The 26,680-nt window shown below is 37.1% G+C and overlaps 6 protein-coding genes across 6 annotated transcripts; 4 read left to right on the top strand and 2 right to left on the bottom strand.

The window, feature by feature from the left end:
- Positions 1–408: 408 nt before the first annotated feature.
- Positions 409–2,890, bottom strand: LOC104769884 (protein PAL OF QUIRKY). Its single transcript, XM_010494204.3, has 2 exons — positions 1,928–2,890; positions 409–1,345 (listed from the first exon to the last, which is right to left on the bottom strand). Exons 1-2 carry the CDS (start codon positions 2,737–2,739, stop codon positions 652–654), a joined length of 1,506 nt encoding a protein of 501 aa, XP_010492506.1. The 5' UTR covers positions 2,740–2,890; the 3' UTR covers positions 409–651.
- Positions 2,891–6,376: 3,486 nt separating this feature from the next.
- On the top strand, positions 6,377–9,739 carry LOC104769885 (stearoyl-[acyl-carrier-protein] 9-desaturase 3, chloroplastic). Its single transcript, XM_010494205.3, has 3 exons — positions 6,377–6,994; positions 8,306–8,813; positions 8,999–9,739. The coding sequence occupies exons 1-3, from the start codon at positions 6,864–6,866 to the stop codon at positions 9,566–9,568; spliced, it is 1,209 nt and encodes a 402-aa protein (XP_010492507.2). The 5' UTR covers positions 6,377–6,863; the 3' UTR covers positions 9,569–9,739.
- Positions 9,740–10,707: 968 nt separating this feature from the next.
- Positions 10,708–13,666, top strand: LOC104769886 (stearoyl-[acyl-carrier-protein] 9-desaturase 1, chloroplastic). Its single transcript, XM_010494206.2, has 4 exons — positions 10,708–11,152; positions 12,148–12,652; positions 12,728–13,168; positions 13,256–13,666. The coding sequence occupies exons 1-4, from the start codon at positions 11,013–11,015 to the stop codon at positions 13,376–13,378; spliced, it is 1,209 nt and encodes a 402-aa protein (XP_010492508.1). The 5' UTR covers positions 10,708–11,012; the 3' UTR covers positions 13,379–13,666.
- Positions 13,667–13,818: 152 nt separating this feature from the next.
- Positions 13,819–14,802, bottom strand: LOC104769887 (uncharacterized). The gene has a single exon (XM_010494207.3). It carries the CDS (start codon positions 14,555–14,557, stop codon positions 14,000–14,002), a length of 558 nt encoding a protein of 185 aa, XP_010492509.1. The 5' UTR covers positions 14,558–14,802; the 3' UTR covers positions 13,819–13,999.
- Positions 14,803–14,877: 75 nt separating this feature from the next.
- LOC104769888 (uncharacterized) lies at positions 14,878–19,777 on the top strand. The gene is made up of 15 exons (XM_010494208.3): positions 14,878–15,119; positions 15,675–15,782; positions 16,079–16,213; positions 16,326–16,388; positions 16,477–16,697; positions 17,037–17,258; positions 17,691–17,783; positions 17,865–17,903; positions 17,993–18,079; positions 18,190–18,292; positions 18,401–18,481; positions 18,830–18,906; positions 18,994–19,074; positions 19,187–19,278; positions 19,382–19,777. Exons 1-15 carry the CDS (start codon positions 15,077–15,079, stop codon positions 19,503–19,505), a joined length of 1,569 nt encoding a protein of 522 aa, XP_010492510.1. The 5' UTR covers positions 14,878–15,076; the 3' UTR covers positions 19,506–19,777.
- A 249-nt stretch (positions 19,778–20,026) lies between these two features.
- LOC104769889 (sister chromatid cohesion 1 protein 4) lies at positions 20,027–26,578 on the top strand. The gene is made up of 16 exons (XM_010494209.3): positions 20,027–20,477; positions 20,770–20,924; positions 21,208–21,469; positions 21,585–21,682; positions 21,768–21,817; positions 22,188–22,240; positions 22,694–22,793; positions 22,976–23,453; positions 23,529–23,936; positions 24,042–24,180; positions 24,349–24,485; positions 24,566–25,434; positions 25,510–25,543; positions 25,756–25,867; positions 25,985–26,114; positions 26,200–26,578. The coding sequence occupies exons 2-16, from the start codon at positions 20,801–20,803 to the stop codon at positions 26,296–26,298; spliced, it is 3,093 nt and encodes a 1,030-aa protein (XP_010492511.2). The 5' UTR covers positions 20,027–20,477; positions 20,770–20,800; the 3' UTR covers positions 26,299–26,578.
- Positions 26,579–26,680: the final 102 nt, after the last annotated feature.

Below are 26,680 nucleotides of genomic sequence, written 5' to 3' on the forward strand. Positions count from 1 at the left end.
ATCTTGCATAAACCATCGTGGTGAAATTATGTGTTTGGTGGGTCTAGTTGTAAGGAAGATGAGAGAGATAAGTAAGAGATTTTTTTTTTTCACAGAAAGTTGAACAAACAAGAGAATATTGTATAATAATTTTTTTACAAAGATTTTACAAGATTTTATGAGAGATTTTACTAGATTAGGAAAAACAAATCAGTAAGATTTAAAAAAACTTTCTAACAATCATCTAGAATCCTTCATTTTATACTTTCCATGATTTTATTTAGAGTCATTAAAATTCTCTTAAAGTCATTAGTCTTTTTGCTAATTGCTTGTAAAAATATGTAAGATGGCATAATCATTCCGCAGAACCAATTAAACCATCGTAATACCTTCAGCTTTTGAATAGCAATGAATTCTCATCAACCACCATGAGGACAAAATTGAAAGTATTGATATTACTAATTTCTTTATAAAATGTTTTTGGAAAGATAAAAAAAAACCCGTAAAAATTCATTGCTACAACAAAGTGAGTAAAAAAGAAAGTGAAACAAGGATCACCTTAACTGAAAGAGACAAAAAGCAGAAGCATGTATAATATGTATGGGAATCAAAACAAACCTGTAAAACCAAATACCCGAAAGTGCAGCAACATGAAATGGATTCTTACTTCTCTCAAGAATTGTGCGTGTGTAACTGACCCAAAGCTTCGGTTAGCATCTTGGTTTGACACTGCGACGGTACTTTAGGAGCTGGAGGCTGAGTTTTGTAAATCTGAGCACGAGTTATATCGTTGTCATCGACGCCAGTGTTATAGATGAAAGCATCTCTGCAAGTAGTACTAGGCGCAGCTTCACTTGATGTTTGTACAGATGAATCAACGGGTTTGGCTGGAGGGTAAACATGTGAGGACAACTCTGGTGCTAGAGGGCTGCTGGTGCGGACCACTGGGGAATCAACTTGGTGGGAGTTTAAAATCGTGCCAGAATTCACAGGCGGTGCTTGAACATACCTCGAACTGTACTGATCGACTGGAATGTAGTATATTGGGTATGGCTGCGGCGGAAGCTGATAATGGGGGTGGTTTGTGTGATGGTACGCTGTGGCAGGCAATGGCATAGGTGAGTTTCCGGCAATGTAAGGATGTCCAGTGTAAATTACCTGTATATGTTGTTGTTGAGGTTGGTTCATAAATGGTGGATACCCGGAAAATGGGATTGGAACTGGTTTGTTTAGCCCAGTCTCGTACAAGTTTGAAGACAGCTTGTTCTCCATAACATGTGAGTGTGTCGCTTCAAACTTGTTCTCCAGAACATGTGAGTGTGTCGGTAGCTCGTGAGAAGAGATTGGGGTGACTGCAGTGTTGTCGCTGTTCATACAGTAAGAACAAAAGGAAAATGGTTATCAGCTACAAAATCGCATTTGAATTAAAATGTGACAAGATTGGCATGTGGCATCTATAGCAATACATACAACCCTTATGAACACAGCTCAACTTCAAATACTAGAATAACTACATCTTATGAAGATAACAACCGTCGCTGAATACCACACAAGGAATAACATAAGCCCGGGCGCATAGATGTTCTTCAAATTGGGAATTACCATAACACAAGGTCCTTACACAATCGTAAAAAAAGACAAGCTATTGATTGCCTAAGCCAATGAACTCATTCACCGATCATATACAAAACAGAAGAGAACCTAACTCAGCAACAGTATCACTCCAAGAATTCAGTTTTGTTTTTCAACATTACTTCAAAAGATAGCTTATATCACCCCACATTTAACCTAGTTATGCAACACTACCAAATTCATATGTGCCATTCGCTAAACAATTCAAAACACAGTCTCATTTCGTTCCCAGACAACAAATGAACAAACTCTTACACCTAAAACTATTCGATAAAGCAATCAAACGGCGTGATCAAGCAGCTAGAGCATAGAATACCTTGTCACCGTATCTACTGGCGCAAATTTGACCTGCGAATTCGCCGTGTTGTCCTCGTCAGTGCTTTTGATCGGAGGCAAATTGCTCGAAGAAACGGAGGATGATGTTGAGCCAAAGGAAGACTTAGTCTCGAGCACCATCGACTCCTGTCCACAAATCCCGCCGTTAACATCTCCGCTTCCGCTACTCTCACTATTATTGCGCCCAGTCTGCATCATCTCCGCGCTCTTCAACGCGTCTACGAACCACGTATCAGTCTTTGGGTGCTGAAGCACCGGTTGAGTCGACTCGTGAACAACATGCTTAGGCTCTTCGATTCCAAGCCAATCGATATCAGTCTCCGCTTTACACTGAGCCGAATCTCCCTGACTCGCACCAGCATCATTCGATTGTGATTTCGATGGGAATATAAACAATCGGATTCGCGATTGAGGAATCGGAAACTCGGTTAAGAGGTATCCATGTTCCTCCATCATGATTTGAACATCCTCATCCGTCTCGACGGAGATAAGCGAATCTAGTTCCTGATCTGGAAGCTGGTACTTAACCTTGAAAGGATAAGAGATTCCGAGCGTAACCTTAAGGTGGCTAACAAGCGAATCGAAACTCGTTTCCGCGGAGGGAGGAACGGCAACGATTCGAGTATCACCGCCGACGTAGCGCGGCGATTTCGTATGCGGAAGTGAAACTATAGTACCGCCATGCCTACACATCACCCGTAACTTTCCATTTCTTCCCTTATTCTTCCATCTCGGCGTAACAACATTCCCGCCTTCCGTTACGGCGGCGGAAGTGGAGGAGACGGTGGTCATGGTGGTACGATTTTGGGGTTTTTTTTTAACTTCTGCGGTGCGGCTTCTTTTTTCTGCTTTTGCTATTTTGTTTGGGGACAAACTCCGTTTATAAGCGGCGAGGTTTTTTTTTAATCGAATAAAGCCAAAAGGTGTAGTGTGTTGTAGCTTCGCTGTGACGGTAACGCTATCATTAAACTGAATGTATCAGCATAGAATTGTGGGCCCGTGTACTGATGTTCTCGAGCGCGTGACTTTTAAAACGGGTTTAGAATCGGATCGGGTGTAGAATAATTCAAGACTGGTGGAATTTACCCGACCCCGGTTAGTATTTCTGATTTTTTCGATTTCGAAAAAAATGTTTAGTTGGTTCAACAATCATTCAGAATTGATTTTTCAGTGTACTGTATTAGGTTTCGACTTTTGATACAATTTTTGGTTTTGCTAGTACCGATTAGAAGTGGGTATTTGAGTTTATTTCTGGTTTGGGTTCGTTTTATGTTAGATTCAATTTACAGTACTTCGGTTTATTTTTGGTTTGGTTCCAAAAAAAGAAAAAAAAAATCAATAAGAGGATACAAAAACCAAACTAAACGTCATTTGATAAGAGATAAGCCTACTCTGTTTTGGACAAGACACCTTCCGGGGATCACAAAATGTAATGTTCATTGCTCTTGGGTGAATGAGTTTTCCTTCTGCGGTGGGGCTTGGTTATTGCGGAATCATGAAGGGAATGCTCTTCTTCATGCCAGGGATGCTTTTCTACCGATGTCGAACAGAATTGCTGCAGAGCTTAATTGTATTTGGTGGTGTCTTAGTGTCTCATGAGTATTCAGATGTTATACTACACGAAGGTTGAACTTTTGTCGGACTGCAGACTGCAGTTCAGCTATTTCAGCTTTAGAGGTTCTATCTGTTTGGCCAAAGTATAGGTCGCAGTTACTGAAAATCCAACGGGTGGTGCAGGAGATGGGAGAGGTTACTTTTAAACTCTCTTCTTCGAAAGCTAACTCTTTGGTCAGGGATATTGCTGGTAGTATCACTCGCGATGGTCGCCTTACTTCATATCTGGCTAGAGGCGGACCAGCATGGTTACATGAGAGGATTGAAGAGGAACGATGCCGAAGATACTAAGTTGCGGGACTGTTTCTTGTTTTTTTCTGTTACTATCGATATGTTTATTTCTTTGGTTGTTTTTGTAACACTCCTGCTTCTTTAATTTATCAATTCATGAGTTAAAAAAAAAAACGTCATTTGATAACTGATAACAAAAAATAAGCAACAGGAAGATGTGAAACAAACACATAATCTATAGATGAAATTGGTGTATTCATCCATGCACGTTTAGAATGATTAGGGCTGGGCATTCGGGTTACCCGTTTGGGTTCGGGTATTACCCGTTCGGGTTCGGGTTAATGGGTAATGGAAAATAGAACCCATTCGGGTATTTTATTATGTTTGGGTTCGATTCAGTTCGGATAGTACCGGGTTCGGGTCGGTTTGGGTTACAATTTTCATAACCCAATTAGTACCCGAACTACCGGATACCCGAAAAAATATAATTAAAATTAATAAAATTTAAATAAATTTAGTTAAAGTTTAACTTATGTGACAATATATTTTAGATATTTTGATTATTTTTGATATTTAGGTATAAAACTAAATGAAATATTCAAAATTATAATCATAACTTTAGGGTAATTGCATTATATTAATGATAAATATTATAAATATGTTTATACGTTCGGGTTTATTGGGTACCCAAACGGGTATCGGGTATTACTCGACCCTAACCCGAACCCACAGGTATTAGAAAATAGAACCCAATAGGGTTTTATAGGCAAACCCGAACCCAACCTGAACCCGGTTTTTCGGGTCGGGTTCCGGGTTGGGTATTCGAGTACGGTTTTTATGCCCAGGCCTAAGAATGATCATGAATTTTTGTTATGATCCCATAAACAAAATTTAACAACAGGAAGATAAATAAATAAGCTATTTTTACATTTCAAAATATATAAACATAACATCCCACAAAGAAATTTAGACTAATTTTCATGACTAATAATTAAAAGATTCATAGGCGAACACAAAATTTAAAATGTAAAGATCTATTACGAAATTTCTAATTCTCTTCTCCAAACTTTTCAGACTTTACTTTTTATTTTCATGTTTTAATACTATTATCTTACAAAAATAATAACAATATTTAAATTTTAAATTTATGTATACATTATAAATTAATAATGAACTTATGTTTATTGTTTCATTATTACTTTTCTTGAGATTTTGTTAGATTTCCATTTATAAAAATAAAAATAACTTAAACTTTTACAGCTATACTGTGAAAATTTTGTGATTTTTGAAATCACTTCCAGACACGATTTTCGAGAAGCCACCTTTAACCAAGCTTTCCAACGTCGGTGGTATTGCTGCTCCCCGGCGTCGGGGTCTCACGGTCTCAACTACTACTTGTTTTCGATCTAATTCTATGAGTGTTCTTCTTAGCAATTTTTTCCCTAATTCTTCTTTTTGGTTAACCCTTTTCAAACTCTTTTGTCCATTGTCTCCAGACCAAACCCCGGCCTTTGCCCACTCTCACTGGCTTCACGTTCACCGAAGATGCTCTTTGCCAGACAAAAATCTCTACAAATCTCGGGTGGCCGCTCCAATTTTCCATCACTCTAGCGATTACTTATGAAACTAGGGTTTTCCCCAATAAACTTAGTTTCCAAAATTGATTCAACTACAAGTATCTTTAGTTACCTAAAAAAAGACCAAACATTATTTTTGTTCAACAAACGGAATTCTATCGGTTTCAGTAACCTTTATTTGTGATGCGATTTTAGTGTGCAAGAAATCTTTTATGATTGTAGGGTTTGTTCACTAAATCGAACTATAGCAAATATGTAATGGAATGCTAAAAACAAAAATATAAATAAGTGACAAAATTGGAGAGAGATACCAATCAACAGTGTTAATTAAGTTTTTATTTTTTGGTAATTAAATTGGTAATCGTTATTAAGGTTTGATATTAGGTGACTTCACAAGTCACTCAATTTTACAAAAAAACAAACTTTGCTTTGCAACGTCTTTACTTTCGACTTCGAGCAAGCAACAGCACGTATATACCATCGATTACGACTTTACTCCCTTACTTTTTATGAATAATAGTATTAGGATACCTTATCGTGCGTTTTCATCCAATAACAATATGACATTTCTTGTCATAAAATTATTAAATTTTTGTTTATGTCTCTCTTTTTTGGTCTATTTCTAACTCTGAGAACATGTTATTTCAATAGAAACGACAGTATACCAAAAAACTAACAAAGAAAAGACTACTCACCATCATTTTATTTATTTATTTCCAAAATTCTCATAAAAATTTGACTACTAAAAAACAATAAGACTAAAATGAATTGAATCATATATAATCCACAATTCCAATTTCCACATATAAAATAAATGAGATATTCTAAGATATGAGACATTCTAAGAAATAATATTCTTTCTTTAGAAAAGTAACGCTTGGAGTACACCTAGACAGGTTCCTATATTAGAATTACGTAACACGATTAATTAATTAAGCTGAGACAATGATGTTTTATCGACTACTTCTAGCTCGTAAATATCTAAAGATAATTACTACTATACGTAGTTTTTTTTTTTTTTCATATTTCAGAGGTTTATAAAGTATAACTAATGTTCATTTTTTTGCCTGCTAATTATTGAGAAACGTTTTTTTCTTTTTGGTAACAAGAAAAATGTTGCTGCAGTTTTAAGTATTTTCATTTTCTACGGCGAGTTTTCGTATATTCTTTCACGGAAACAATGGCTTTTTCTATGGGAGTTATATATATTTACATCGAATTAAAGTTTGATGAATCATCCAAATAATTTAAAACAAACGAATACCATATAAGAGTTAAAACGTAAACAGATGTCCATGGTTGCTTAGTATAATTTATCACAGGTGTGAAACTAATCAATAAGAGGACAGAACACTCCAACTCTAGTCAACTCTTCTTGTGTATATATATAGAGATATATATTCCTTCTTCTAACCGCACAACAAAGTATACAAAGAGAGAGAGAGAGAGAAAGAATCGAAGAGAGAGAGAGAGAGAGAGAGAGAGAGAGAGAAAATGTCCATGGCTTTGCTTTTCACCTCGCCGGCGATGAAGCATAAGCCGGCGGCGATTACTTCTTCTCGCCGTGAATCTTCTCATCTTTCTCGTCGTCTTCGAGTTTCATGTGTCACCACGAACCCTCCTAGGTACCATATTCTCTTTAGATCTTCGATTTCTAGTTTTTTTTTTTTTTTTTTTTTTTTGTGTTTGTTTATAGACGTTTATGAACATAAATTAGATATGCTCTTAAGCATATATAACATAATCATTCTCTGTTTTAGCTGTCTTCTATTTAACATGTTATTGATTTTCACGGGATCTAAATCATACCGTCGTTTTCTGAAGACAAATAAATTAATAAATAAAATCATTCCACAGTTTTTTAAAGTTGTTTTACTCACGAGTCACTGAGTTCAACGATATATTTCATTTTTAATATATGTATATATATTTCAAGATTTTGTTATTCACGATCGGAGTTCTTAATGTTTATTAGTATATACAATACATATATGAGCGAGCATTCATTATTGCTATGTCCAATGGGACTATAATACTGTTTTAAAAGTCATTGGATTCCATGTATCTTCTTCGTTAATCCCATTATTCGTATTCGTATCATGATGTCAACTTTTTTTTGGTCCACCTGATAACTTTTTTTTCATATTGCAGAATCACTATGCTTTTTATATATATACAACTTTATGTGTGTGGGTGTGCATGTGTATGTGTGTATGCAAATTTTGGTGATTTGCTTTACACGAATCATGACATTAATTAGGTGACCTTAAGACAAACAATATAGAGATAAATTTGATTGTATTATAAATTAATTACGGTTCAAAATTTTGTCTGGCAAAGTACATTGTACTTAATATGCTGGCTTGTTTTTTCTTCCACAATTTTACCCCACCATGCAAAATTATTGAACAAACGTTGTTGTTTTTTTGTTTGTTTCTGGTAAAAATTGTACACACGTTTAGTTGATATATTTAAATCAATATCCCTATTTATAAATATCAACAACGTCCAAAAATTCCAATCTGGATATGGTGACACAACGTCTTCAACTAAAAACGATAGGACAAATTGACCAATCAATATCATCAACATGCATTTTTAAAAAATACAATAAAATAAATTATCAGATTTTTTTTTTGCAACTACAGTCTAAAACCTTATATTTATCTTACATTTTATGATTACGTGTGTAAAAAAATCTTTAACTTTCTTGTTAAATGACAACGTAACAACCACACAATTCCTTTTCCAAAAATAGTTGTTTTTACATACCTATAGAGTTTATTGTCATATTTATCAAGTTTTACTATAAGTGTACTATTTACGCTTTTATAGTTTTGTACTCTAAAAGAGATATCGCAAATCTCTTTCAAAGTACACAGGACCCATTTCTGTTTGATATTATTATTATTTTTTTTATTTGTTTCTGTTTGTAGGCAAAAAAACGAAACATGCAATCAGTTTCGACCTATCAAAGAAGTGAATAACCAAATAACACACACAATACCACAAGAGAAGCTCGAGATCTTCAAATCAATGGAGAGTTGGGCAGAACAAAAACTCCTACCTTATCTCAAACCCGTCGAAGCTTCATGGCAACCACAAGACTTTTTACCGGCACCGGAGAACGACGAAGAGTTCTACGACCGAGTGAAAGACATCAGAGAGCGAACAAAAGATATACCAGACGATTACTTTGTGGTTCTTGTCGGAGATATGATCACAGAGGAAGCACTTCCAACATATCAAACGACGTTGAACACACTCGACGGCGTTAAGGATGAAACCGGTGGGAGTTTATCACCGTGGGCGGTTTGGATTAGAGCTTGGACGGCTGAGGAAAACCGTCACGGTGATTTACTCAACAAGTATCTTTATCTAACTGGTCGTGTTGATATGCGACATGTTGAAAAGACTATACAATATCTTATTGGCTCTGGTATGGTAAGTATTCTATTTTTTCTCTTATATCCTTTTATTGCATGGTACTCATTTTCAAAGTCACATTTGACTCTTTTTTTTTGTTATACTAAAAGAAAAATAGTTAGTTACATAATTTGTGATATTATGTAAATTATTAGTTACATTATTCATATTTTTTTTGGTTATGTTTTTGGTTAACGGCTTAGGATTCAAAATTTGAGAACAATCCATACAATGGATTCATCTACACGTCATTCCAAGAGCGAGCTACGTTCATCTCTCACGGCAACACGGCGAGGTTAGCCACAACTTACGGAGATGTTACCTTAGCGAAGATCTGCGGGACGATAGCAGCCGACGAGAAGCGACACGAGACAGCGTACACGAAGATCGTGGAGAAGCTGTTCGAGATAGACCCCGACGGATCGGTTCAGGCACTGGCGAGTATGATGAAGAAACGTATCACGATGCCGGCTCATCTAATGCACGACGGAAGAGATAACGATCTGTTCGATCATTACGCAGCCGTGGCGCAGCGGATTGGAGTTTACACGGCGGCGGATTACGCTGGGATACTTGAGTTTCTGTTGAGGAGGTGGAAGGTGGAGAGTTTGGGTTTGGGGTTATCGGGGGAAGGGAGGAGAGCACAGGATTATCTGTGCACCTTGCCGCAGAGGATCAAGAGGTTAGAGGAAAGAGCTAATGATAGGTTCAAGCTTGTGTCAAAACCTTCTGTTTCGTTTAGCTGGGTTTTTGGTAGAGATGTGAAACTATAGAGATATTTTAAAAATAGTTAAACAATGAAAAATAACCAAACAAAATAGTATAAATAAATAAACTATAGTATATGTTTGTGATCCAAATTGTGACTTGTGGTTGTGGATGTGAAGTAACCAAACTATGTACGTTCAATTTTAATATTTATATGAACATCTCACAATTTTAAATTTTGTTCACTAAATGTGACTTCATATACGTCGTTTGTGTATTTTATATGTGTTTTAATTTGTCTGTAATGATGATATTTTAAAGATATATATTCCCCGTATAAGTAAGTATTGTTATGGTTACTTATGTGAAATCAGATGTATCATGTTTTGGTGAACGGCTTACAGTATATGAATATGCACATTCAATCATATCTTCCTCGTGAAGTTTTTATTAACTTTTAGAATGATTGGTGAGAGTCTCCTTCAAGATGACCCGTCCACATCGATCTTCGAACCCACATTGTTTGCAAAAAATGGAGGAGACTAATTAAACCCACTATATCTCGAACCCACATTGGTGCGTCCAAAAACATTATATCTCGATCACTATATTACGACGACGACGACCCTGTTCTTTTGTTAATCGATGAGATAGCGACTGCGACTGTATATAAAACGACGGTGGATCTAAAAAGTACAAAAGCAAAATGACAATTTAAAACTGTAATAAAAGTAACTCCGGAAAAAAAATGGAAGTAAGATTGGAAAAACTGGAAGCATGATACAATTACTGTGGAGTCGCAAAAAAAAAAAAAACCAGCGATTAGAAAATACTTTCACGTCATCAGTTCCAAAAAACTCAAAGGGACTAATTTTTTCAAAAACTGTATTGTCCGTTTAGCTTTCCCCTCTTTAATTTTCAGTCGTAGTCGCTATTGCAGCGATCAATAAAAGAACAGGGCCGACATATCAGTGACAATGTTTTTTTTCTGTTTCTTTCTACCGTCATACTAAAAGATCTTTGTCGCGTAATATGATTTTTTGCTTCGACATATCACACAACAAGTTGTCTTAGCAAAAAAAAAATATCACACAACAAGTATATCGTAAATACGACAAGCAATTTCGCGTTTCAACGACTAAAGCAGCATCGGCGGCCCATGGGCCTATCATAATTTATTGCTTAAACAAAAAAGGACAGAAATAGATTAAAAACAGGTGAAGAAGAAAATGGCAGTGATGTAAAAAAAAAAAAAAGAGCTATTGCAATAAATGTACACTTGCTGAAATAATATCACGTTCCAGTTTTTTTGTTTTTCATTCTTCTGAAATTGATCGTTTTGTTTCTTCACCTTTGCTTCCTTTTGTTTCTCCCTCCTTAAATAACCTAAGCATACCACTCTGTTATCATCGAAAACTTCCTATTTCGTTTTGTTTCTCCAATCTCTTTTTTTTTTTTTTTTTTTTTTTTTATATTTTGTTTGGTTTTGGCTAAGGGGTCACTAAAACAATGGCTATGGCTATGGCTATGGATCGGATCGCTTTTTCCTCACCCTCATCATTGTATCATCGTTCTTCTCATCCTCATCCTCATGGCTCTAGATCTTCCAGAGTTTTCATGGCTTCCTCCACTCTCCGTTCCGTTTCCACGTGAGTTTCTCTCGCCTTGATCATTTCAATTTTGCCTCCTCTGTTTTTTTACCCTGATCTATATTCTACATTGGATTTTGATATCCACACTTTGATTCTACAAAATTTTCTAATCAAAATGTAGATGAATTTCGTTTTGTGATTGCTTATGGTAAACATATATATATATATATATATATATTACGCTTGTGTGCTCTGTTCCCACGTAACTATGAACAAGAAAAAATTTCAAATGATCAATATCTTTGCTTTCTGCTGAATTTGTAAACATGTTTGAAATCTTTTGTACAAAAACAAGATTAATCACGAGTGTGTGATAACCTTGTAATTCTACTTCAAATAGTTGACACTTCAGCATATGCATGCATGGATTGTTTCCCTATTTTTTTTGAATAGAAGTATTATTTAATTTGGTTGTTGGCCTATCAGCACAATGTTCTCATCAATCCTTTCTTAATTTATTGCTAGTGTATACGAATAAGACCTTGTCACATTCCGCAAAAAAAAAAAAAAAAAAAGGATTTTAATATTGTCTTTGCATTTGGTAGTTGGAGTTTATTCTATGTCTCATCTATGCTTGTGTTTTTTTTTTTTTTTTTGGCACTGTAGTTGGTCAAGTTAGGTCTGAAATTCTTTTGCTTTGTGTTGCTTGTTATGTTGGTGATACTGTTTTGGTCAGAAGAATTTTCATTTACAGCCTGCTTTGTCTAGTACTGCAATTTCCTCCTCCATCGTTGTTAATTAATGATGGACATTGAACCACGCATTAGCTTGCCTTTGTCTTGTTCTTTCAAGAAACTGATTTTTCTCGTGTTGGAATCTTTTCCTTTCTGGAGGTTTCTTCAAGACTATAACTTGTTTGCAAGTTGGTTTCCCTGAAATACACGAAAACCATATCATCTAATTCTGGTGATTTTGTTAGTAACAACAGTTTCAGTCTTTTAAGTTTCGTATTCTATTAATCATTTTGGAATCCTCTTTAATGGGAATTGCAGAGAGGAAGCAAATGGAAGGAAACCGTATATACCCCCTAGAGAGGTGCATAGTCAAGTGAAATATTCAATGCCACCACAAAAGCTGGAGATCTTCAAGTCCTTAGAAGGATGGGCTGAAGAGAACTTGTTAGCTTACCTAAAACCTGTTGAGAAATCATGGCAGCCTACTGATTTCCTCCCTGAACCTGAGTCAGAAGGATTCTATGACCAAGTGAAGGAGCTAAGAGAAAGGTGTAAGGAGCTTTCTGATGACTACTTTGTAGTTCTTGTTGGTGATATGATCACAGAGGAAGCACTTCCGACTTATCAGACCATGATTAATACATTGGATGGGGTTAGAGATGAGACGGGAGCAAGTCCTTCCCCTTGGGCGGTATGGACTAGGGCATGGACTGCTGAAGAGAATAGGCATGGTGATCTTCTTAACAAGTATCTTTATCTGTCTGGACGGGTAGACATGAGGCAGATTGAAAAGACAATTCAATACCTCATTGGTTCTGGAATGGTAAGCTCCTATAATAATATAAGATTGCTAGCTTTTTCGATGGTTGTATTGATTGTGTTTTGTTTTGTTTTGAAGGATCCAAAAACTGAAAACAATCCTTACTTAGGTTTCATCTACACTTCTTTTCAAGAAAGAGCTACATTCATCTCCCATGGAAACACTGCGAGACTGGCAAAGAATCTTGGAGACTTGAAACTTGGGAAGATTTGTGGTACCATTGCTGCTGATGAGAGGCGTCATGAAACAGCCTACACCAAGATTGTAGAGAAGCTCTTCGAAATTGATCCTGACACTACCATCGTGGGATTTGCTGACATGATGAAGAAAAAGATTTCGATGCCTGCTCATTTGATGTACGATGGTCGTGATGATAATCTATTTGACCACTTCTCTTCCGTGGCACAGAGGCTTGGTGTCTACACTGCTAGGGACTATGCTGATATACTGGAATTTCTTGTGCAAAGGTGGAATGTGCAGAAGTTGTCAGACCTTTCTAGTGAAGGACACAAGGCCCAGGTAACAACATTATAACCATTAAACCGTTACTGAGTTCTGTACAACCTACTCTGAATTTTGGAGTTTTCCTTTAATTGCTTTGAACAGGACTACCTCTGTGGATTGCCTGCTAGGATCCGCAAACTTGAAGAGAGAGCACAAGGGAGAACCAAAGAAGCTGCAAAAAACATACCAATCAGTTGGATATTTGGTCGAGAGATCAGGGCTTAAAAATTTCTTCCATATTATAATCCCAAGCAAGCTATAAAGGCCTTCACCAACAACACCATGATGAAGAGGCCAGAAGAATGTTATGTTGGAACATGTGTAGATAAAGTATGTGTTAGGCTGTTTGGATCACTTTAATGAATTCCTTCAAAGAATTTGCTTTGTTTTGACAATTTTATTTATTTGTTTTATCCTCTATTTGTTACATTGTATCCAGTTATCTTGTTAGTATTGTATCCAACTTCTCTAATGTTTTCTCTCAAATCCAATAAGAAATTAAAATTAAAACTCGAGTGTTTGGTTCTTTCTACTTTCAAATGTGTTTCCTTTGTTGTAAACAGATTAAGGATGATACGATTAAAACACCACACTTCCTTGATGAATGGTCGATTCTTCAGATATAATTTATGTTCCGATCTTTGTGTGTTCATTGGAAACTCAAGTGAAAACCATAGGCTTATATATTTATGTAATAGATCACTGACGAATTACATCAAACACTCAAAAAAACAAACAAATGAACAAATCACAATAATACCCACCGAAACAGATCAAAAACCAACAATTGATATTGATCTAACTCAAACATTTCTTACCACAAACCAAAAAAGAAGACAATAATCTTCAAACTTGGAACGGCCATGGCCAATCCTTAGGATTCTCCTCACTCTGAACCTTACCAGTTCTCTTCATCGCAATGCCATCACTACCACCGTCGACATAAGCATAGTACTTCAAGAAGAAAGCACAAACAAGAACGATCCAGTCAAGACAAAAGATGACAATACAAAGCCCACCACCGAGTTTCAAGATCACAGCAGCATCTTCCTCACGAACATACGACTTGAGACTCCCTAGGAACTTTGACGTGTTGGTGAAGATGAGAACAGAGACAGAGCCTTGGAATATAGCTGTGAGCACAGTTGTCACCATGTGAGCAGCGTACCACCTGTTTCTCCCGCAAGAAGCGGCGGCGCAGCCTGAGACAGCGGCGGCGATTGTTACGGCGTGGAGGAGGATGAGTAGGAATCCGCAGATCGAAGGGATTAGACGGAGAGAGAGTGTGAGGAAGATGCAGCTTGAAGCGGCGCCGAGAAGGATGTAGTTTGAGAAAAGGAAGATCTTGTGAGTATGGTAATGAGATTCATCTACTGGTGATGAAGAAGAAGAAATCAAACCCATGATTGGTTTTTTTGAGACTTTTTGGAAAGTTTGGATTTTGAGAATTGGGTTTCGTTTACTCCGATGATCTAAAGAAGATGGTGAGTGTGTGATTTGTGGATTTGAGAGGAGCACAACGAGTTTGCTTATGTAGAAGAAGAAGTGAAGACGGTGAAAAAGTTTCTAAATGTGACCGTTGTGTGGATCTGGAAGACTGAAACGGCTGTTTTTGCGTAACGGCTAGTTTGATTTTTAATAAAGAAGGTGGGCCCAATGATGAGTAAAAAGATGATAATAATAATAAGTTATTAGATGGGCCTAAATGGGCCGTGTATTGGTTTATGTTTTTATCCGATATAAGGATGAGATTATATCTCTGTATCCAAACAAGGTCGGTCTTCTACCGTCTTCATAGTTTCGTCCTCCTGCTTTCGCTTTTGTTGGGACTTTTTTCGTCGTCTCTCGAACGCGTCACTCTTTTTTTTTTGGTTTGTTGTTCGTTGACAGTATTCGTGATCTTCGGAGGTTAACGAGGGAATAATGTCCGATTCTGGTAATCTACAGCTTCCACCGTCATCGACAGGTGAAACCCTCTTGTTTCGCTTATTCAGACTTAGTCTCTTCTCCCGACGCCTGTGTTTTTTAAAGTAGCGGGTTCGAATTTGTTTATTGTGTGTGTGAGAGAGAGATAGAGAGAGAGAGAGAGAGAGTTCCTAGGGTTTTGAGGAGATTGATCAGAGATGAAAATTTGGGAGATTTGTGTTCGTTAAGCTCAGAATACTTTTTGATTTTTTTTTGGTAGCAAGCATATATGTTCACGTTGTGAATAATGGAATCATATAGGTCAATCAAACAAGTTACATATAGGTCGTGTAATCCAGGTTATGAGTTTAAAGACTAGTCACATGGACAAGGATGTCTTTCTCATCTTTGTTTTGGTGTTTCACTGTGAATAACTCGGTTTGAATAATCATTGGAGATGTAATATGTTCTCTATAATGGTATAGATGATCTCAACGCATTGTTTGTAGCATGTGTAATGGTTAAATCAGTATATGCCTTTAGTGTTTTGGCAATAGATACATCTAAACATTTTTTTCTTGTTGGTACTTGATAACCTGTGTTTTCTCAATTCTAGGGGCAGGAGTTGTGGATGGGCTAACACCTGCAGCTACTGATGTTGGTTGGTACATTCTTGGTGAAATCCAGGAGAACCTGGGTCCATATACCTTCTCTGAGCTATGTGGTAAGTCTTTTGTTAACAGATTCCTTGCTGTATTAAGGTTTACAAGACATCTAGGCCGTCTGTTATATGATTATGGGCTAGAAACAAATAGGTGTTTTCTTATCATTGTATTAGATGCCTAGCTATGTTGACATTATATGTAGTATGTACTGTAAAATCAAATATTAGATGTTTTTCTCAAATGTCGATTCAACAAATAATTGATAAGCTTTGTTTCAAGATTGTTGTCCACCTGTGTCTCTTTCTGTAACGGGCTATTAAGCGCTGTACTTTACTTGTTTGTTTTGACTGGACAGACCATTTCAGGAACGGTTACCTATCAGCAACTACCCTCGTTTGGGCTGACGGACGAAGTGAATGGCAACCACTTTCTGCCATCCCCGAGTTAATGTCAAGGATTTCTGGAGGTGAGGTTGGCTATGCAGCTCTAGGTAAGATCCTTTTCACTACTGCTAGATATTTGAATTCTTGATATTTTCTTCTAGTGTAGATTTGTAAGTTGTAACCCAGATAAATGGCACTAACTATCTCCTATCTAACCAGGTGCATCTGGGTTGATAAATGGATCTAATGCTGGAACCAAGCAAAAGAAGCAAGACAATTCTGGTCAGTTATTTAGACAGAAAATGAGTTTTTTCGATGCTATAATTTGCAAGGTGAGGATGACGCTTACCACAGTATGTTGTTTCTGCAGCCTTTGCTAGTACCGAGGATGAATTTGAGAAATGGCAGAGAGAGATTAAAGAAGCAGAAGCGGAGGCTGAAAGGTTGAAAAATGGTTCTGTCTCTGGTACTGAGCTTGTTGAAGATGATCATGAAAGCGCTTCTTCACCACCAGAGGGCGAAGAAGAGTTCACAGATGATGATGGAACGATATATAAATGGGACAAAGCTCGTAGAGTATGGGTTCCTCAGGTAAGGCTTTGTTTTCTCAACCGAATCAATCATTCTTTCCTTGTTTCTACTATTTTAGTGGGAGTTCAGGTGAATTCAGATTATCTACCTGGACTTCTAAGTCACGAGTGGAATCATTTACAATTGTCATCTTGCTTGCTGGCTCATGGCCTTACCTTATTATGATTGTCTCCCATATTTTTATTTGCATTTGTAAAGATTAAATATCAGGAAACCTAACAAGCCTACTCAGTTTATTATCTACTCTTTACTTGTCTTGGGTTTTCATAAGAAGCACCTTTGAAAGAGTAAATAATTAAATTTTTCTTATTACCCGAGTGCTGATGCTGTTTATTGTAGGATGATCCACCACTTGGTAGCGTTGACCCATACGGACTCGAAGAGATGACGTTTGCTAAGGAAGACGAAGTATTTCCAACAATAAACATTCTTGATACTAAGAAGGATGACTCTGAGGATGACGTGGCGGCTGGTAAGACAGAAGAAGATGGCTCTGATGAAACAGCTGAAATAAACAGTAACGGCAAGAGAAAGCTACCAGAGCCAGAAACTGAAAAGAAGGTTTTGTTCTTGTCTTTTGTCTTCATTTCGGTTTAGTAAATCATCATTTCGCTTTCTTGAGGTTATGCATGTTACTTCACGTTTTCTCTCTCTTGAGGTCATGCATGTTACTTCACGTTTTTTTCGCCAAATCATGTTTGTTCTTACTTGGATATACCTTGAGTACTGGCTTTTTTGATTGAAGAGTAATGAATTTTCTTTAGCTGCTGAATTGTTAAACTACCTTTTCACCGATATGCACATCGTAAAGGGGAAAGAAAGACCAAATTGTTCCTAGACATCATACTTATATTAGGACTAGCAGACTACTTTTACCATCATTTTTGTATTTACTAATAATGGTTGTTTGTGTTGTATGTGTCAAAGAAAATAGTGTTGCATTTCCTCATGAAAATTTTCGCAAGCGTTTCTAAGTGTCAAATTCATTTTCAGGAACCAAACAAGCCTCCAGACTCGTGGTTTGAATTAAAAGTCAACCCACATATTTATGTTACTGGGTTGCCCGATGATGTCACCCTCGAGGAAGTAAGTTGTGGTTATACTTTTCCTACCATTATGAATATCTGAAGCTTTAATATAGACTGACAGTAGGGATTTTAATTACAGGTAGCTGAAGTTTTTTCTAAATGCGGCATAATTAAGGAGGTAAATCTCACTATCTTGTGATTCCTTCTTTGTTTTTTTGAAATTTGTGTAAGTTTCGTCTAATAACGTGGATATGATAAACATTGCAGGATGACACTGGTAAGCCTCGGATAAAGCTTTACAGTGACAAGGGGACAGGAAAATTAAAAGGCGATGCTCTTATCACCTATATGAAGGTATTGACAATACTTGAAATTTTCCGTCATGGGATGTACATACAAGATTATGATTCTTAAATGATGTCTCTGTTTTCTCTTCATGTGTATTTGTTTTTTGTTTTTGTTAGGAGCCATCAGTGGATCTTGCAATTAAAATCTTAGATGGGGCTCCGTTACGTCCTGCTGACAAGCTCCTCATGTCAGTTTCTCGAGCCAAGTTTGAGCAGAAAGGTGAATACTGTTGCACATTTGTTCTATAACATCTTACTCCTTTACGGGTTATGTAAAAGATCCCATCCTTGGCGTTTACTCTTTTCTTTTTCTTTTTTTTTCACTCAGGGGAGAGATTTATAACTAAGCAAACCGACAACAAGAAGAAAAAGAAGCTTAAAAAGGTGGAGCAAAAGTTGCTTGGATGGGGTAAGTTTTCGCTTTTGTGTACTAAAAACTTACCTTTATCTCTAGAAAGACACATAATAGAGAAAGATGCAAGGAGATGCTAGAGATTCATTTCCGTACGACCATAGGAAAGTTTATAATTTCTTTTAGTAGGGAAAGATGTCTCTATGCTTTACCAGATTCTTTGTGGAATTCTCTACACTTAACCAGTACAAGACTCTAGAAACCTTTAACCTAATCAATTTTGCAAGGAAACCTTTCAATGACTATGGAAACAAAAGTTAAGAAACCGAATATAGCCATATAGGGGTTACAGAGAAATCATTCTTATTCTTCATCTTTCTGATAACTTGTGATATCTGAACGTAGGTGGTACAGATGATGCTAAGGTCTCAATACCAGCGACGGTTGTTCTGCGCTTCATGTTCAGTCCAGCTGAGTTGAGGGTAAGGTCTTGTCCAATAGTTAGTATGAGAAATGTTGCCGTTTTTTTAGAGTAGTTGATATAGCTTGCACATTTACTCTGTTTGCAGGCTGATGAGGGTCTGGTTGCTGAGTTGGAGGATGACGTGAAAGAGGAAAGTTTGAAGCATGGACCGTTTGACTCAGTGAAGGTAAAATGATGTGTCACTTGATCTCTTAAGCTTGTGGTTGTGCTGCATATATAGCTTTGTTGAACGTTGAGTTTATTATTGGAGTATCAATCTAAATCTCTTTCTTTTACAGGTCTGTGAGCATCATCCACAGGGTGTTGTTCTAATAAGATTCAAGGATCGGGTAGATGCACAGAAATGTATAGAAGCAATGCAGGGTCGATGGTACAAAACTCTCCTAAATCATTTCCGCCTGATTGCCATTAAAGAGTTCGGTCTTGGGTCTGATTTGTTGCTTACATGTATTTCTGTTTCTGTATGAATGCAGGTATGCAAAGAGACAGATACATGCGAGCCTCGATGATGGATCAGTGAACCACGCTACAGTTAGGGATTTTGATTTGGAAGCCGAGCGGTTAGATCAGTTTGCAGCTGATCTCGAAGCTGAGTAAAAACAAAAACACAATGATCTGAAAAAGCCTGGAAGATTTAGATGACTAGTAAATCAGTAGGCACAAACGCATCCAATCAGACAAAGGCAAGAAAACCAGAGAATCGTTTTTTAATCTACTAGTAGTATTATTTTACCTGTAGTATTAGAATCAATGAATAAGACTGCACTTGCTGTGTATTTTGATATTCGTTGACTAAAATCTTTACTACAAATTTTAAAAACCAGGATTTAAAATCATTACGTTTTAAGAAAAATTTATCATTTGCCAAAGTTTTGATGTTTGATTTAAGTAATTTATCACGAAACTTACCTTGTCAAGTCCAGTATACATGGGCTTAAATCTCATAAATTATACAGCAGAATGTTGTCTGAGTCAGATCTCTAATAAAAGAATCTTTGTGTGTTTTCTCATGAAAAAAGTTTCGAATTTTTTGGGTTTTCAGATTTCCCGCAATGAGGCAAAAGAAGCCGCCGAGTTGAAATGTTTTGAAAAAGTGGAAATAAATTTCAACTAAATTTGATGATTATTGAATGAAGTTAAAAAATACTGTTTAGGACAAGTTGACAAAAACAACAAAAGTGTTGAAAGAAAATGATCTAAATCTAAAGCTATGCGGGACCCGCTCATCATTTAGCCAATAGGAACAAGACGTATGTCAGGAAACATGTGTTCCTTTGCCGCACCAAATCCCTCAATCAAAAAAAAAATTATAATCGAACCAAAGATCCAAATTTCGAAACTTTTTTTATTTTTTCTTCTTTGCATTTGCAAATTCCACAAAATTTTTTACTGTTTTCTCACGTTTCCTGAGGCGTAGTTCGCTGTTGTGTCTGATCTTCAAGAAGAAAAAAGAGTTTCTGTCTTAAAAGATTCTGCTTTTCCCCAATTTGGGTGTTTTCTCGAATTAGGGTTTCAGCGAGGACTCTGTTCAAATCGAGCTGTTTTGTTCGGGTTTGGTGAATTCTTCGGGTAATTGATCTACCCTTTTGCTCTGTATTCTAACTTTACGAAGCTCGCCAAGTAGTCTACGGTCTTTGCTTAGTGGCAATTGCGAGACTTTCTTGTCGGTTTTGAGCTAAATTTGGATTCTGTTGTCGAAAATTTGGAAACTTTTTTGACTTTATATTTGGGTTTGAAGATTGGTTCGTATGTTACTGAATTGGAAAGGGTTTTAGCTTTCTGATCAGTATTTGAAGCTCAATTTGTTAGGGTGAAATTTTAACAAAGTTGATTCCTTTTTTTTTGTTGTTGAAATTTTTAGGGTTTTTTGGTTTGGGTATAGAGGACGAGGAATGTTTTACTCGCAGTTTATATTAGCTAAGAAAGGACCACTTGGGACAATATGGATTGCGGCCCATTTGGAGAGGAAGCTTCGAAAGAATCAGGTGGCTGATACTGATATTGGAGTCTCCGTTGGTGAGTATTTTTAGCTCCTTTTGCTTTTCATGTTCAGTCTCTGATTCAAGTCTCCTGAGTAATTTAGACCAGATTAGGGTTTTAGCTGAAGCTAAATTTTATACCTTTTCAGGTTTTCTCTGTTTATACTTTTGTTTCTCTAGTGGTCATGAGAGTTGTTTTATTCTCATGGTCTACTGTGTCGATATTGAAGTACTGAATCACTGGTTCTAGTTTGTTGTAACAAATTGTTTTTGTTTCATCTAAAATATTTCCTAATATGACTAATTTCTTTTCTGAGCAGATTCTATCCTCTTTCCGGAAGCTCCAATCGCGTTGCGTTTGTCTAGTCATCTTCTGCTTGGGGTTGTGCGTATATATTCAAGAAAGGTGAATTACCTCTTCGATGATTGCAGTGAGGCGTTGCTTAAGGTAAAGCAAGCTTTTCGCTCTGCTGCAGTTGACCTACCCCCAGAAGAATCCACAGCGCCATATCACTCGATTACTTTGCCAGAGACATTTGATCTTGATGACTTTGAGCTTCCAGACAATGAGATCTTTCAGGGGTTGGTTTTTTTTGATGTTTTAATGTTCACACTCGTATTCTACTCTTAAGCCATTTATTCAAAAGCTGATTTTCAGAAGTTTTATTTAGTTGTTACTTGTTTCCCTGTCTAGCAGTAACTACGTTGATCATCATATTAGTACAAGAGAGCAGATTACCCTTCAGGATACCATGGATGGTGTTGTATACTCAACGTCTCAATTTGGATTAGATGGTCAGTGGTTGTTTCATGCTACATGTCTTTAGTTTGTAGAGATAGTTGTGCCTTAATAAGCAAACTCATTTTTATACCTTTCCAGAGCGATTTGGTGATGGCGACACTTCTCAAGCTGCTTTGGATCTTGACGAGGTACTTTCGTGTTTATAAAACAGAAAATTTCTACTTTGTTCAAGTCATTTTGGAACAAGAAATAGGATAACCATATAGAAAGATGAATATGAAGAGGTTATCTGTAGATTTCTAGATTTTGGGTTCTTTCTCTCTACTAGGACGGTCTGGGTAGATGCAGCAGCTGGAAGCTCTGATTTTGCATCCAGCTGTGGAGTCATGAACCGTGAAAAGCTTGTAATCTGAATTGTCAGGTTGCAGTCATGTTGTAGGGTCAGGATGATTTTGATGTTTTCTTTTCCTAGTTAAGCTTTGCATATTTAAAATCCGAGCGTCTCTCTTATTATCTAATTTTGGGTGTGATCTTTTATATAACTCCATTGTTGTGCAGGCAGTATTCCAGGATAAGAATGTTATTGGATCCGACGATGAGGGAGTTCCAGGGTCAGTTTTTCTTTTTAATTGTCTATGCTCTATTCTTCGTTGCATAATTGCATTTTTGCTTCCCTATGGTTTCTCTCAAAGTAATTAGTATCTCTGCACAATGAGCCATATGATCTTTAGCTGTTCATTACATTTTCTATTTTTTCATACACTAGAATTGTTATCATAAATTTTAAATGTTCACATGAGGGAAGAACTCGAGTTGACTGAATGATAAATTTCCTTCCGTTTTGGCATTTGAATGTGTGTTCTCTAGCTATGTAACCATGCTTTTTAAGTTCCATGACATCCATACCTTGATTTTGTGTTTGTTCTGTAAGTAGATAGTGAATTAGAACTGCAATTCTGTGAGTCTTATCCTTCTTAGATATGGTCTTTTGGTGTATAATTTGGATGTGCGAGTTACCAGTCAAAAGTTTTACTTATGGAATATATTCTATATTTTTTTGATAGTAATGATCACAATGCCTATCTGGATGCGGCAACACCCGGGACAAAAGATGCGATGGAAGGAGTTTCTGAAGCCATGCCCAGGGATTTCAATGAAGAGCAGGTGCGTACCATCAGAGACATAATTCTCGAGGGGCTTACTTCAATATATTTTCCTGTGGCTGAATGTATTTTGCAATTGAAAAACTCCAAATTTCCAGTTTTTATTTTCACAAACTTATTGGTTTAGTTTTCTGGTAAGAGTTATTATTATCATTGTTTCATATGAATATATCTTTCTGATAGATTGAAGATCTCGCTATGAATAATGAGTTCATCGAAGATGCTCAAGCTCCTCAAACTCCTGGATTAGTTGAGGTGCCAAACTCGTCTAGTGTCAGAGAGCAGCTGGCATGCGATGATCACATGGAGGTAGAGGATCCGAATGCAGAAGAAGGTACGAAGGCCTCTGGGGAGCTGGATGCTAATGAGATGCATAAACGTGGGGAAGACCTGTCTGCTGAATATAATGCCCCAGAATCAGCAGTTACCCCTTTGGAGGTAGAGAAGTCACAGATAGATGAAAATGTCAACACACAAAATGAGCCAGAGGAGGAGAGGGCAGAGCATGTACATGTTACATCTCCATGCTGTTCTCACATCACCACCGAGATGGAGGATCCTGATCAAGTAATGACTGAGGCAGAAACCGACGTTAATGGTGTTGTAACTGATAAGTCTAATGCTGTTCATCCACTTGAGTTCCCTGCAGAAGAGAACCGAGGTTTGTTGGCAAATAAATTGCAAACCTAATTCGACGTGCCTGCCTTATTCTTATAATTTTCATTGTTTCTGCCAGATCATTTTGCCATTGCCACTGAGGTAAATCAGGAAACAGATTCTAGTTTACAAGGAGATGGGCCAACAGATGAGCAGCTGAATAATGCGAATGCAACTGATGAACAGTTAGGAAGTTTGACGGGATTTACTGATTCTGATTTGCCTGCACCTGAGAAGGTATTAGCTGCACCTAACAGAGAGGGGGATGGAAATAATTTCATGGTTGAATCTACGCCAGATAAAGAAAACCCTGGCACATGTAATGATGATGCCGGAAATAATAACATTACTGGGAAGAAACGCACTTTTACTGAGAGCACACTAACTGCAGAAAGTTTGAACTCTGTTGAGTCAGTTGGACTGATTCAGTCAAAGAGAACTGCAGATTCTGTCCCTGATGACGATGATTTGTTGTCTTCTATCCTAGGTATCAGTTTATTTTGGTTCATTTGCCTGTTCTTTTTATCCATTCTATTGCTCTTTGAGCTAGCTTTATGGATCAATTATCCTTTTCCTTTTTTTTTTTTTTCAGTTGGAAAATCATCCTTTCTGAAAATGAGGCCTACTCCTGTGCTTGAAGCAGTATCTACAAAACGGTTACGATCTGCTCCCCGCTCTACTACCACAAAGAGGAAGGTTCTAATGGATGACCCTATGGTCTTGCATGGCGAGTATGTTTATCTATAACTGATTTTCTTATACCTTGTTTTATTTCGTTGCTCCAAGTGCACCTTTCTAGAAGTTCTTGGTTTACCTAGGACTAGGATCGAAATATATTTCTTTACCTTTATCTCAGTTTATATTTGTTTTCTTCTGATGTTGCCTACTATTCTATTTAGCATCATACGTCAACAACTGACAAACACTGAAGATATACGCCGTGTGCGAAAGAAGGCACCTTGCACCATTTCTGAAATCGTAATGCTTCAAAGGCAGGCGTTGGAGGATGGACTCTTGAAGGAGCCAATATTCACTGGTAAGGTCATGACGCTAAATTGTTGTCAATAGTTCTTGTTAACTGCAGTTACACAGATACTATGTTTCAATGATTTTCAGGTATGTCAGTGGAATTAGTATCTCTGCACAATGAGCCGTATGATCTAAGAGGAATCATGATAATTGAGAATGATGACCGTCATACTTCTGTTGGAGTGGTGGAAGATAATGAATGTTCTGTTACGGCCGTGGAAGAAAATAAAAGGGAAGAAAGCTCTGCTCCTCAAGCTCACCCAAATGATTCCGAGGACCAACCTGGTAAGGCTGATACTCACACACAGGAGGAGCAAATCATAAACCAACAGGAAGAGATGAAAGATGATAATGAGCTTGCTGAAAAAATATCTGACTTGGAAGTGTTGAAGGACGGCAATGGAGCTGCTGATGAATTAAATCTTGTAGTGAATGATGACGTCATTCAAATGCCATCTGAGGAAAAACTCGACGGTGTAGAGGATTTACAGGTGGAAGGATCCCATGAAAACCATGATGGAGAAGGCGGGCAAGATGTTTGTGCAGATCTTAGTGCAAAAAGTTGCACTGACGTTATTGAAATTGCTGAAGGAGATATAGATAGCAACCCCATTTTCAATGAGACGGACTTGAAAGTTGAAGATGAAGTTCCACATGAAGATAAGAAGACGGATGTATCAGTTGAAGTTAGTGAGATTGGGATAGATGATCAGACTCCATGCGATAACACAGTTTGCTCTACGGAAACTGGATGCATAGAAGTTGGTGATGTGAGTAATATGGCTTTGGAAAATTGCAATGAACCTATTGTGGAAGCGACTAATGATGGGGTGAATCCAGAGATAGAGTCTTATAACAATTTTGAACCGCATAATGAGATGTTTAATGAGGCTTATATGCAAAGTGCACTAGATGGAGAACCTACTTCTCGTGATGGTCTCATGGGAGACAATGATGTAAGTTTCTTAGTGGCTTCATATCATTATTCAAGTAAGACATGCCTCTGACTATCTTGTTATCTTATGGTGTAGGAAATGGATACCATGGAAGTTCCACATGACACAGGTTCTAAGCCTTTTTGAATTCAATTATAATTTATGCAAATGGTCTGTATCCTCTCTGTCTAATCAATGGGATACTAAAACTCTGGTCATCATACCCTGGTTTATAGACGAACCAAGCTTAAACTCTTGAGCATGATTTTAATACAAGCGACTGCCATTCCCATGATTTTTCAATCGTTTTGCCTATTAATTTCTTGCATTCTGTCTCTTTAGGTTTTTTGAACGTGGATGATGATGAAGTAGACGAAGATCATGAGGACGATGACGAACAATATGGTGACCAAACTTCTCTTCTAGAGAATAGTGGATGGTCTTCTCGTACTAGGTCTGTACAGTTAATAACTTTTCTGCATCCCGTTAACTTCTGCAAATTTTAGCTTCCATCATGTGAGAGACGTGATGGGTTTGAGTTATGAATAATTCTGATTCTCTTTACTTATAGGGCTGTGGCAAAGTATCTCCAGACGTTATTTGACAAAGAAGCTGAGAATGGGAAGAATGTTCTTGTGGCAGACAAACTTTTAACTGGAAAAACCCGTAAAGAAGCATCGAGAATGTTTTTCGAAACCCTGGTATGTTGTCCATAACTCAACCCTAAACAACAAGAAAGAAGCTTTGATCTTGAATCTGTCTTATTGTTTTGCCAAATTTTTGCAGGTTCTTAAAACAAGAGATTACATCCAAGTTGAACAAGCAAATCCCTACGAAAGCATCATCATCAAACCGCGACCAAAACTCACCAAATCCATCTTCTAGATGGAGAAAGGAGCAGTCTTATAGTTGCAGATAGGTAGTTTGGTCCAATCCGAAAATATCATCCGAAATGATTCTACTTCTCTAAAGTTAATACACTTCCAATGTAGTAGTAATAGTATCAATGGTGTTGTAGGCCATCCAAGTAGGTGGAGGTTGGTGTTTGTCATTATTTTACTTTATATATGTATAAGGAGTTGTTGTATGTGTATATATTGGTGTAACCATGAGCACCAGTTTAAATTTGAGAGATGCTAATTTTATGTTCTACTTCTATGGATAACCGAAGTTCTCCTGTTTGTGATATTAAAACTTGAGAATGCTGGAAACATTTTATTCAATAATTACTACTTTCCATATAAGGTAAAAATCTATGTTTGTTGTT

This window comes from Camelina sativa, chromosome 20, assembly GCF_030686135.1.
Source record: "Camelina sativa cultivar CO46 ecotype springtype chromosome 20, ASM3068613v1".
NCBI classification, from domain to species: Eukaryota; Viridiplantae; Streptophyta; class Magnoliopsida; order Brassicales; family Brassicaceae; genus Camelina; species Camelina sativa.

Coding starts and splice junctions, on each gene's coding strand:
- LOC104769889 (XM_010494209.3), top strand. CDS start 20,801: ATGTTTTACTCGCAGTTTATATTAGCTAAGAAAGGACCACTTGGGACA. Junction 24,181..24,348: donor CCTATGGTCTTGCATGGCGA/GTATGTTTATCT, acceptor TATTCTATTTAG/CATCATACGTCAACAACTGA. Junction 25,868..25,984: donor GGATGGTCTTCTCGTACTAG/GTCTGTACAGTT, acceptor CTTTACTTATAG/GGCTGTGGCAAAGTATCTCC.
- LOC104769886 (XM_010494206.2), top strand. CDS start 11,013: ATGGCTATGGCTATGGCTATGGATCGGATCGCTTTTTCCTCACCCTCA. Junction 11,153..12,147: donor ACTCTCCGTTCCGTTTCCAC/GTGAGTTTCTCT, acceptor TGGGAATTGCAG/AGAGGAAGCAAATGGAAGGA. Junction 12,653..12,727: donor ACCTCATTGGTTCTGGAATG/GTAAGCTCCTAT, acceptor TTTGTTTTGAAG/GATCCAAAAACTGAAAACAA.
- LOC104769884 (XM_010494204.3), bottom strand. CDS start 2,739: ATGACCACCGTCTCCTCCACTTCCGCCGCCGTAACGGAAGGCGGGAAT. Junction 1,346..1,927: donor CCAGTAGATACGGTGACAAG/GTATTCTATGCT, acceptor CTGTATGAACAG/CGACAACACTGCAGTCACCC.
- LOC104769885 (XM_010494205.3), top strand. CDS start 6,864: ATGTCCATGGCTTTGCTTTTCACCTCGCCGGCGATGAAGCATAAGCCG. Junction 6,995..8,305: donor GTCACCACGAACCCTCCTAG/GTACCATATTCT, acceptor TTCTGTTTGTAG/GCAAAAAAACGAAACATGCA. Junction 8,814..8,998: donor ATCTTATTGGCTCTGGTATG/GTAAGTATTCTA, acceptor TTAACGGCTTAG/GATTCAAAATTTGAGAACAA.
- LOC104769888 (XM_010494208.3), top strand. CDS start 15,077: ATGTCCGATTCTGGTAATCTACAGCTTCCACCGTCATCGACAG. Junction 17,259..17,690: donor AGCCAGAAACTGAAAAGAAG/GTTTTGTTCTTG, acceptor ATTCATTTTCAG/GAACCAAACAAGCCTCCAGA. Junction 19,279..19,381: donor GAAGCAATGCAGGGTCGATG/GTACAAAACTCT, acceptor GTATGAATGCAG/GTATGCAAAGAGACAGATAC.
- LOC104769887 (XM_010494207.3), bottom strand. CDS start 14,557: ATGGGTTTGATTTCTTCTTCTTCATCACCAGTAGATGAATCTCATTAC.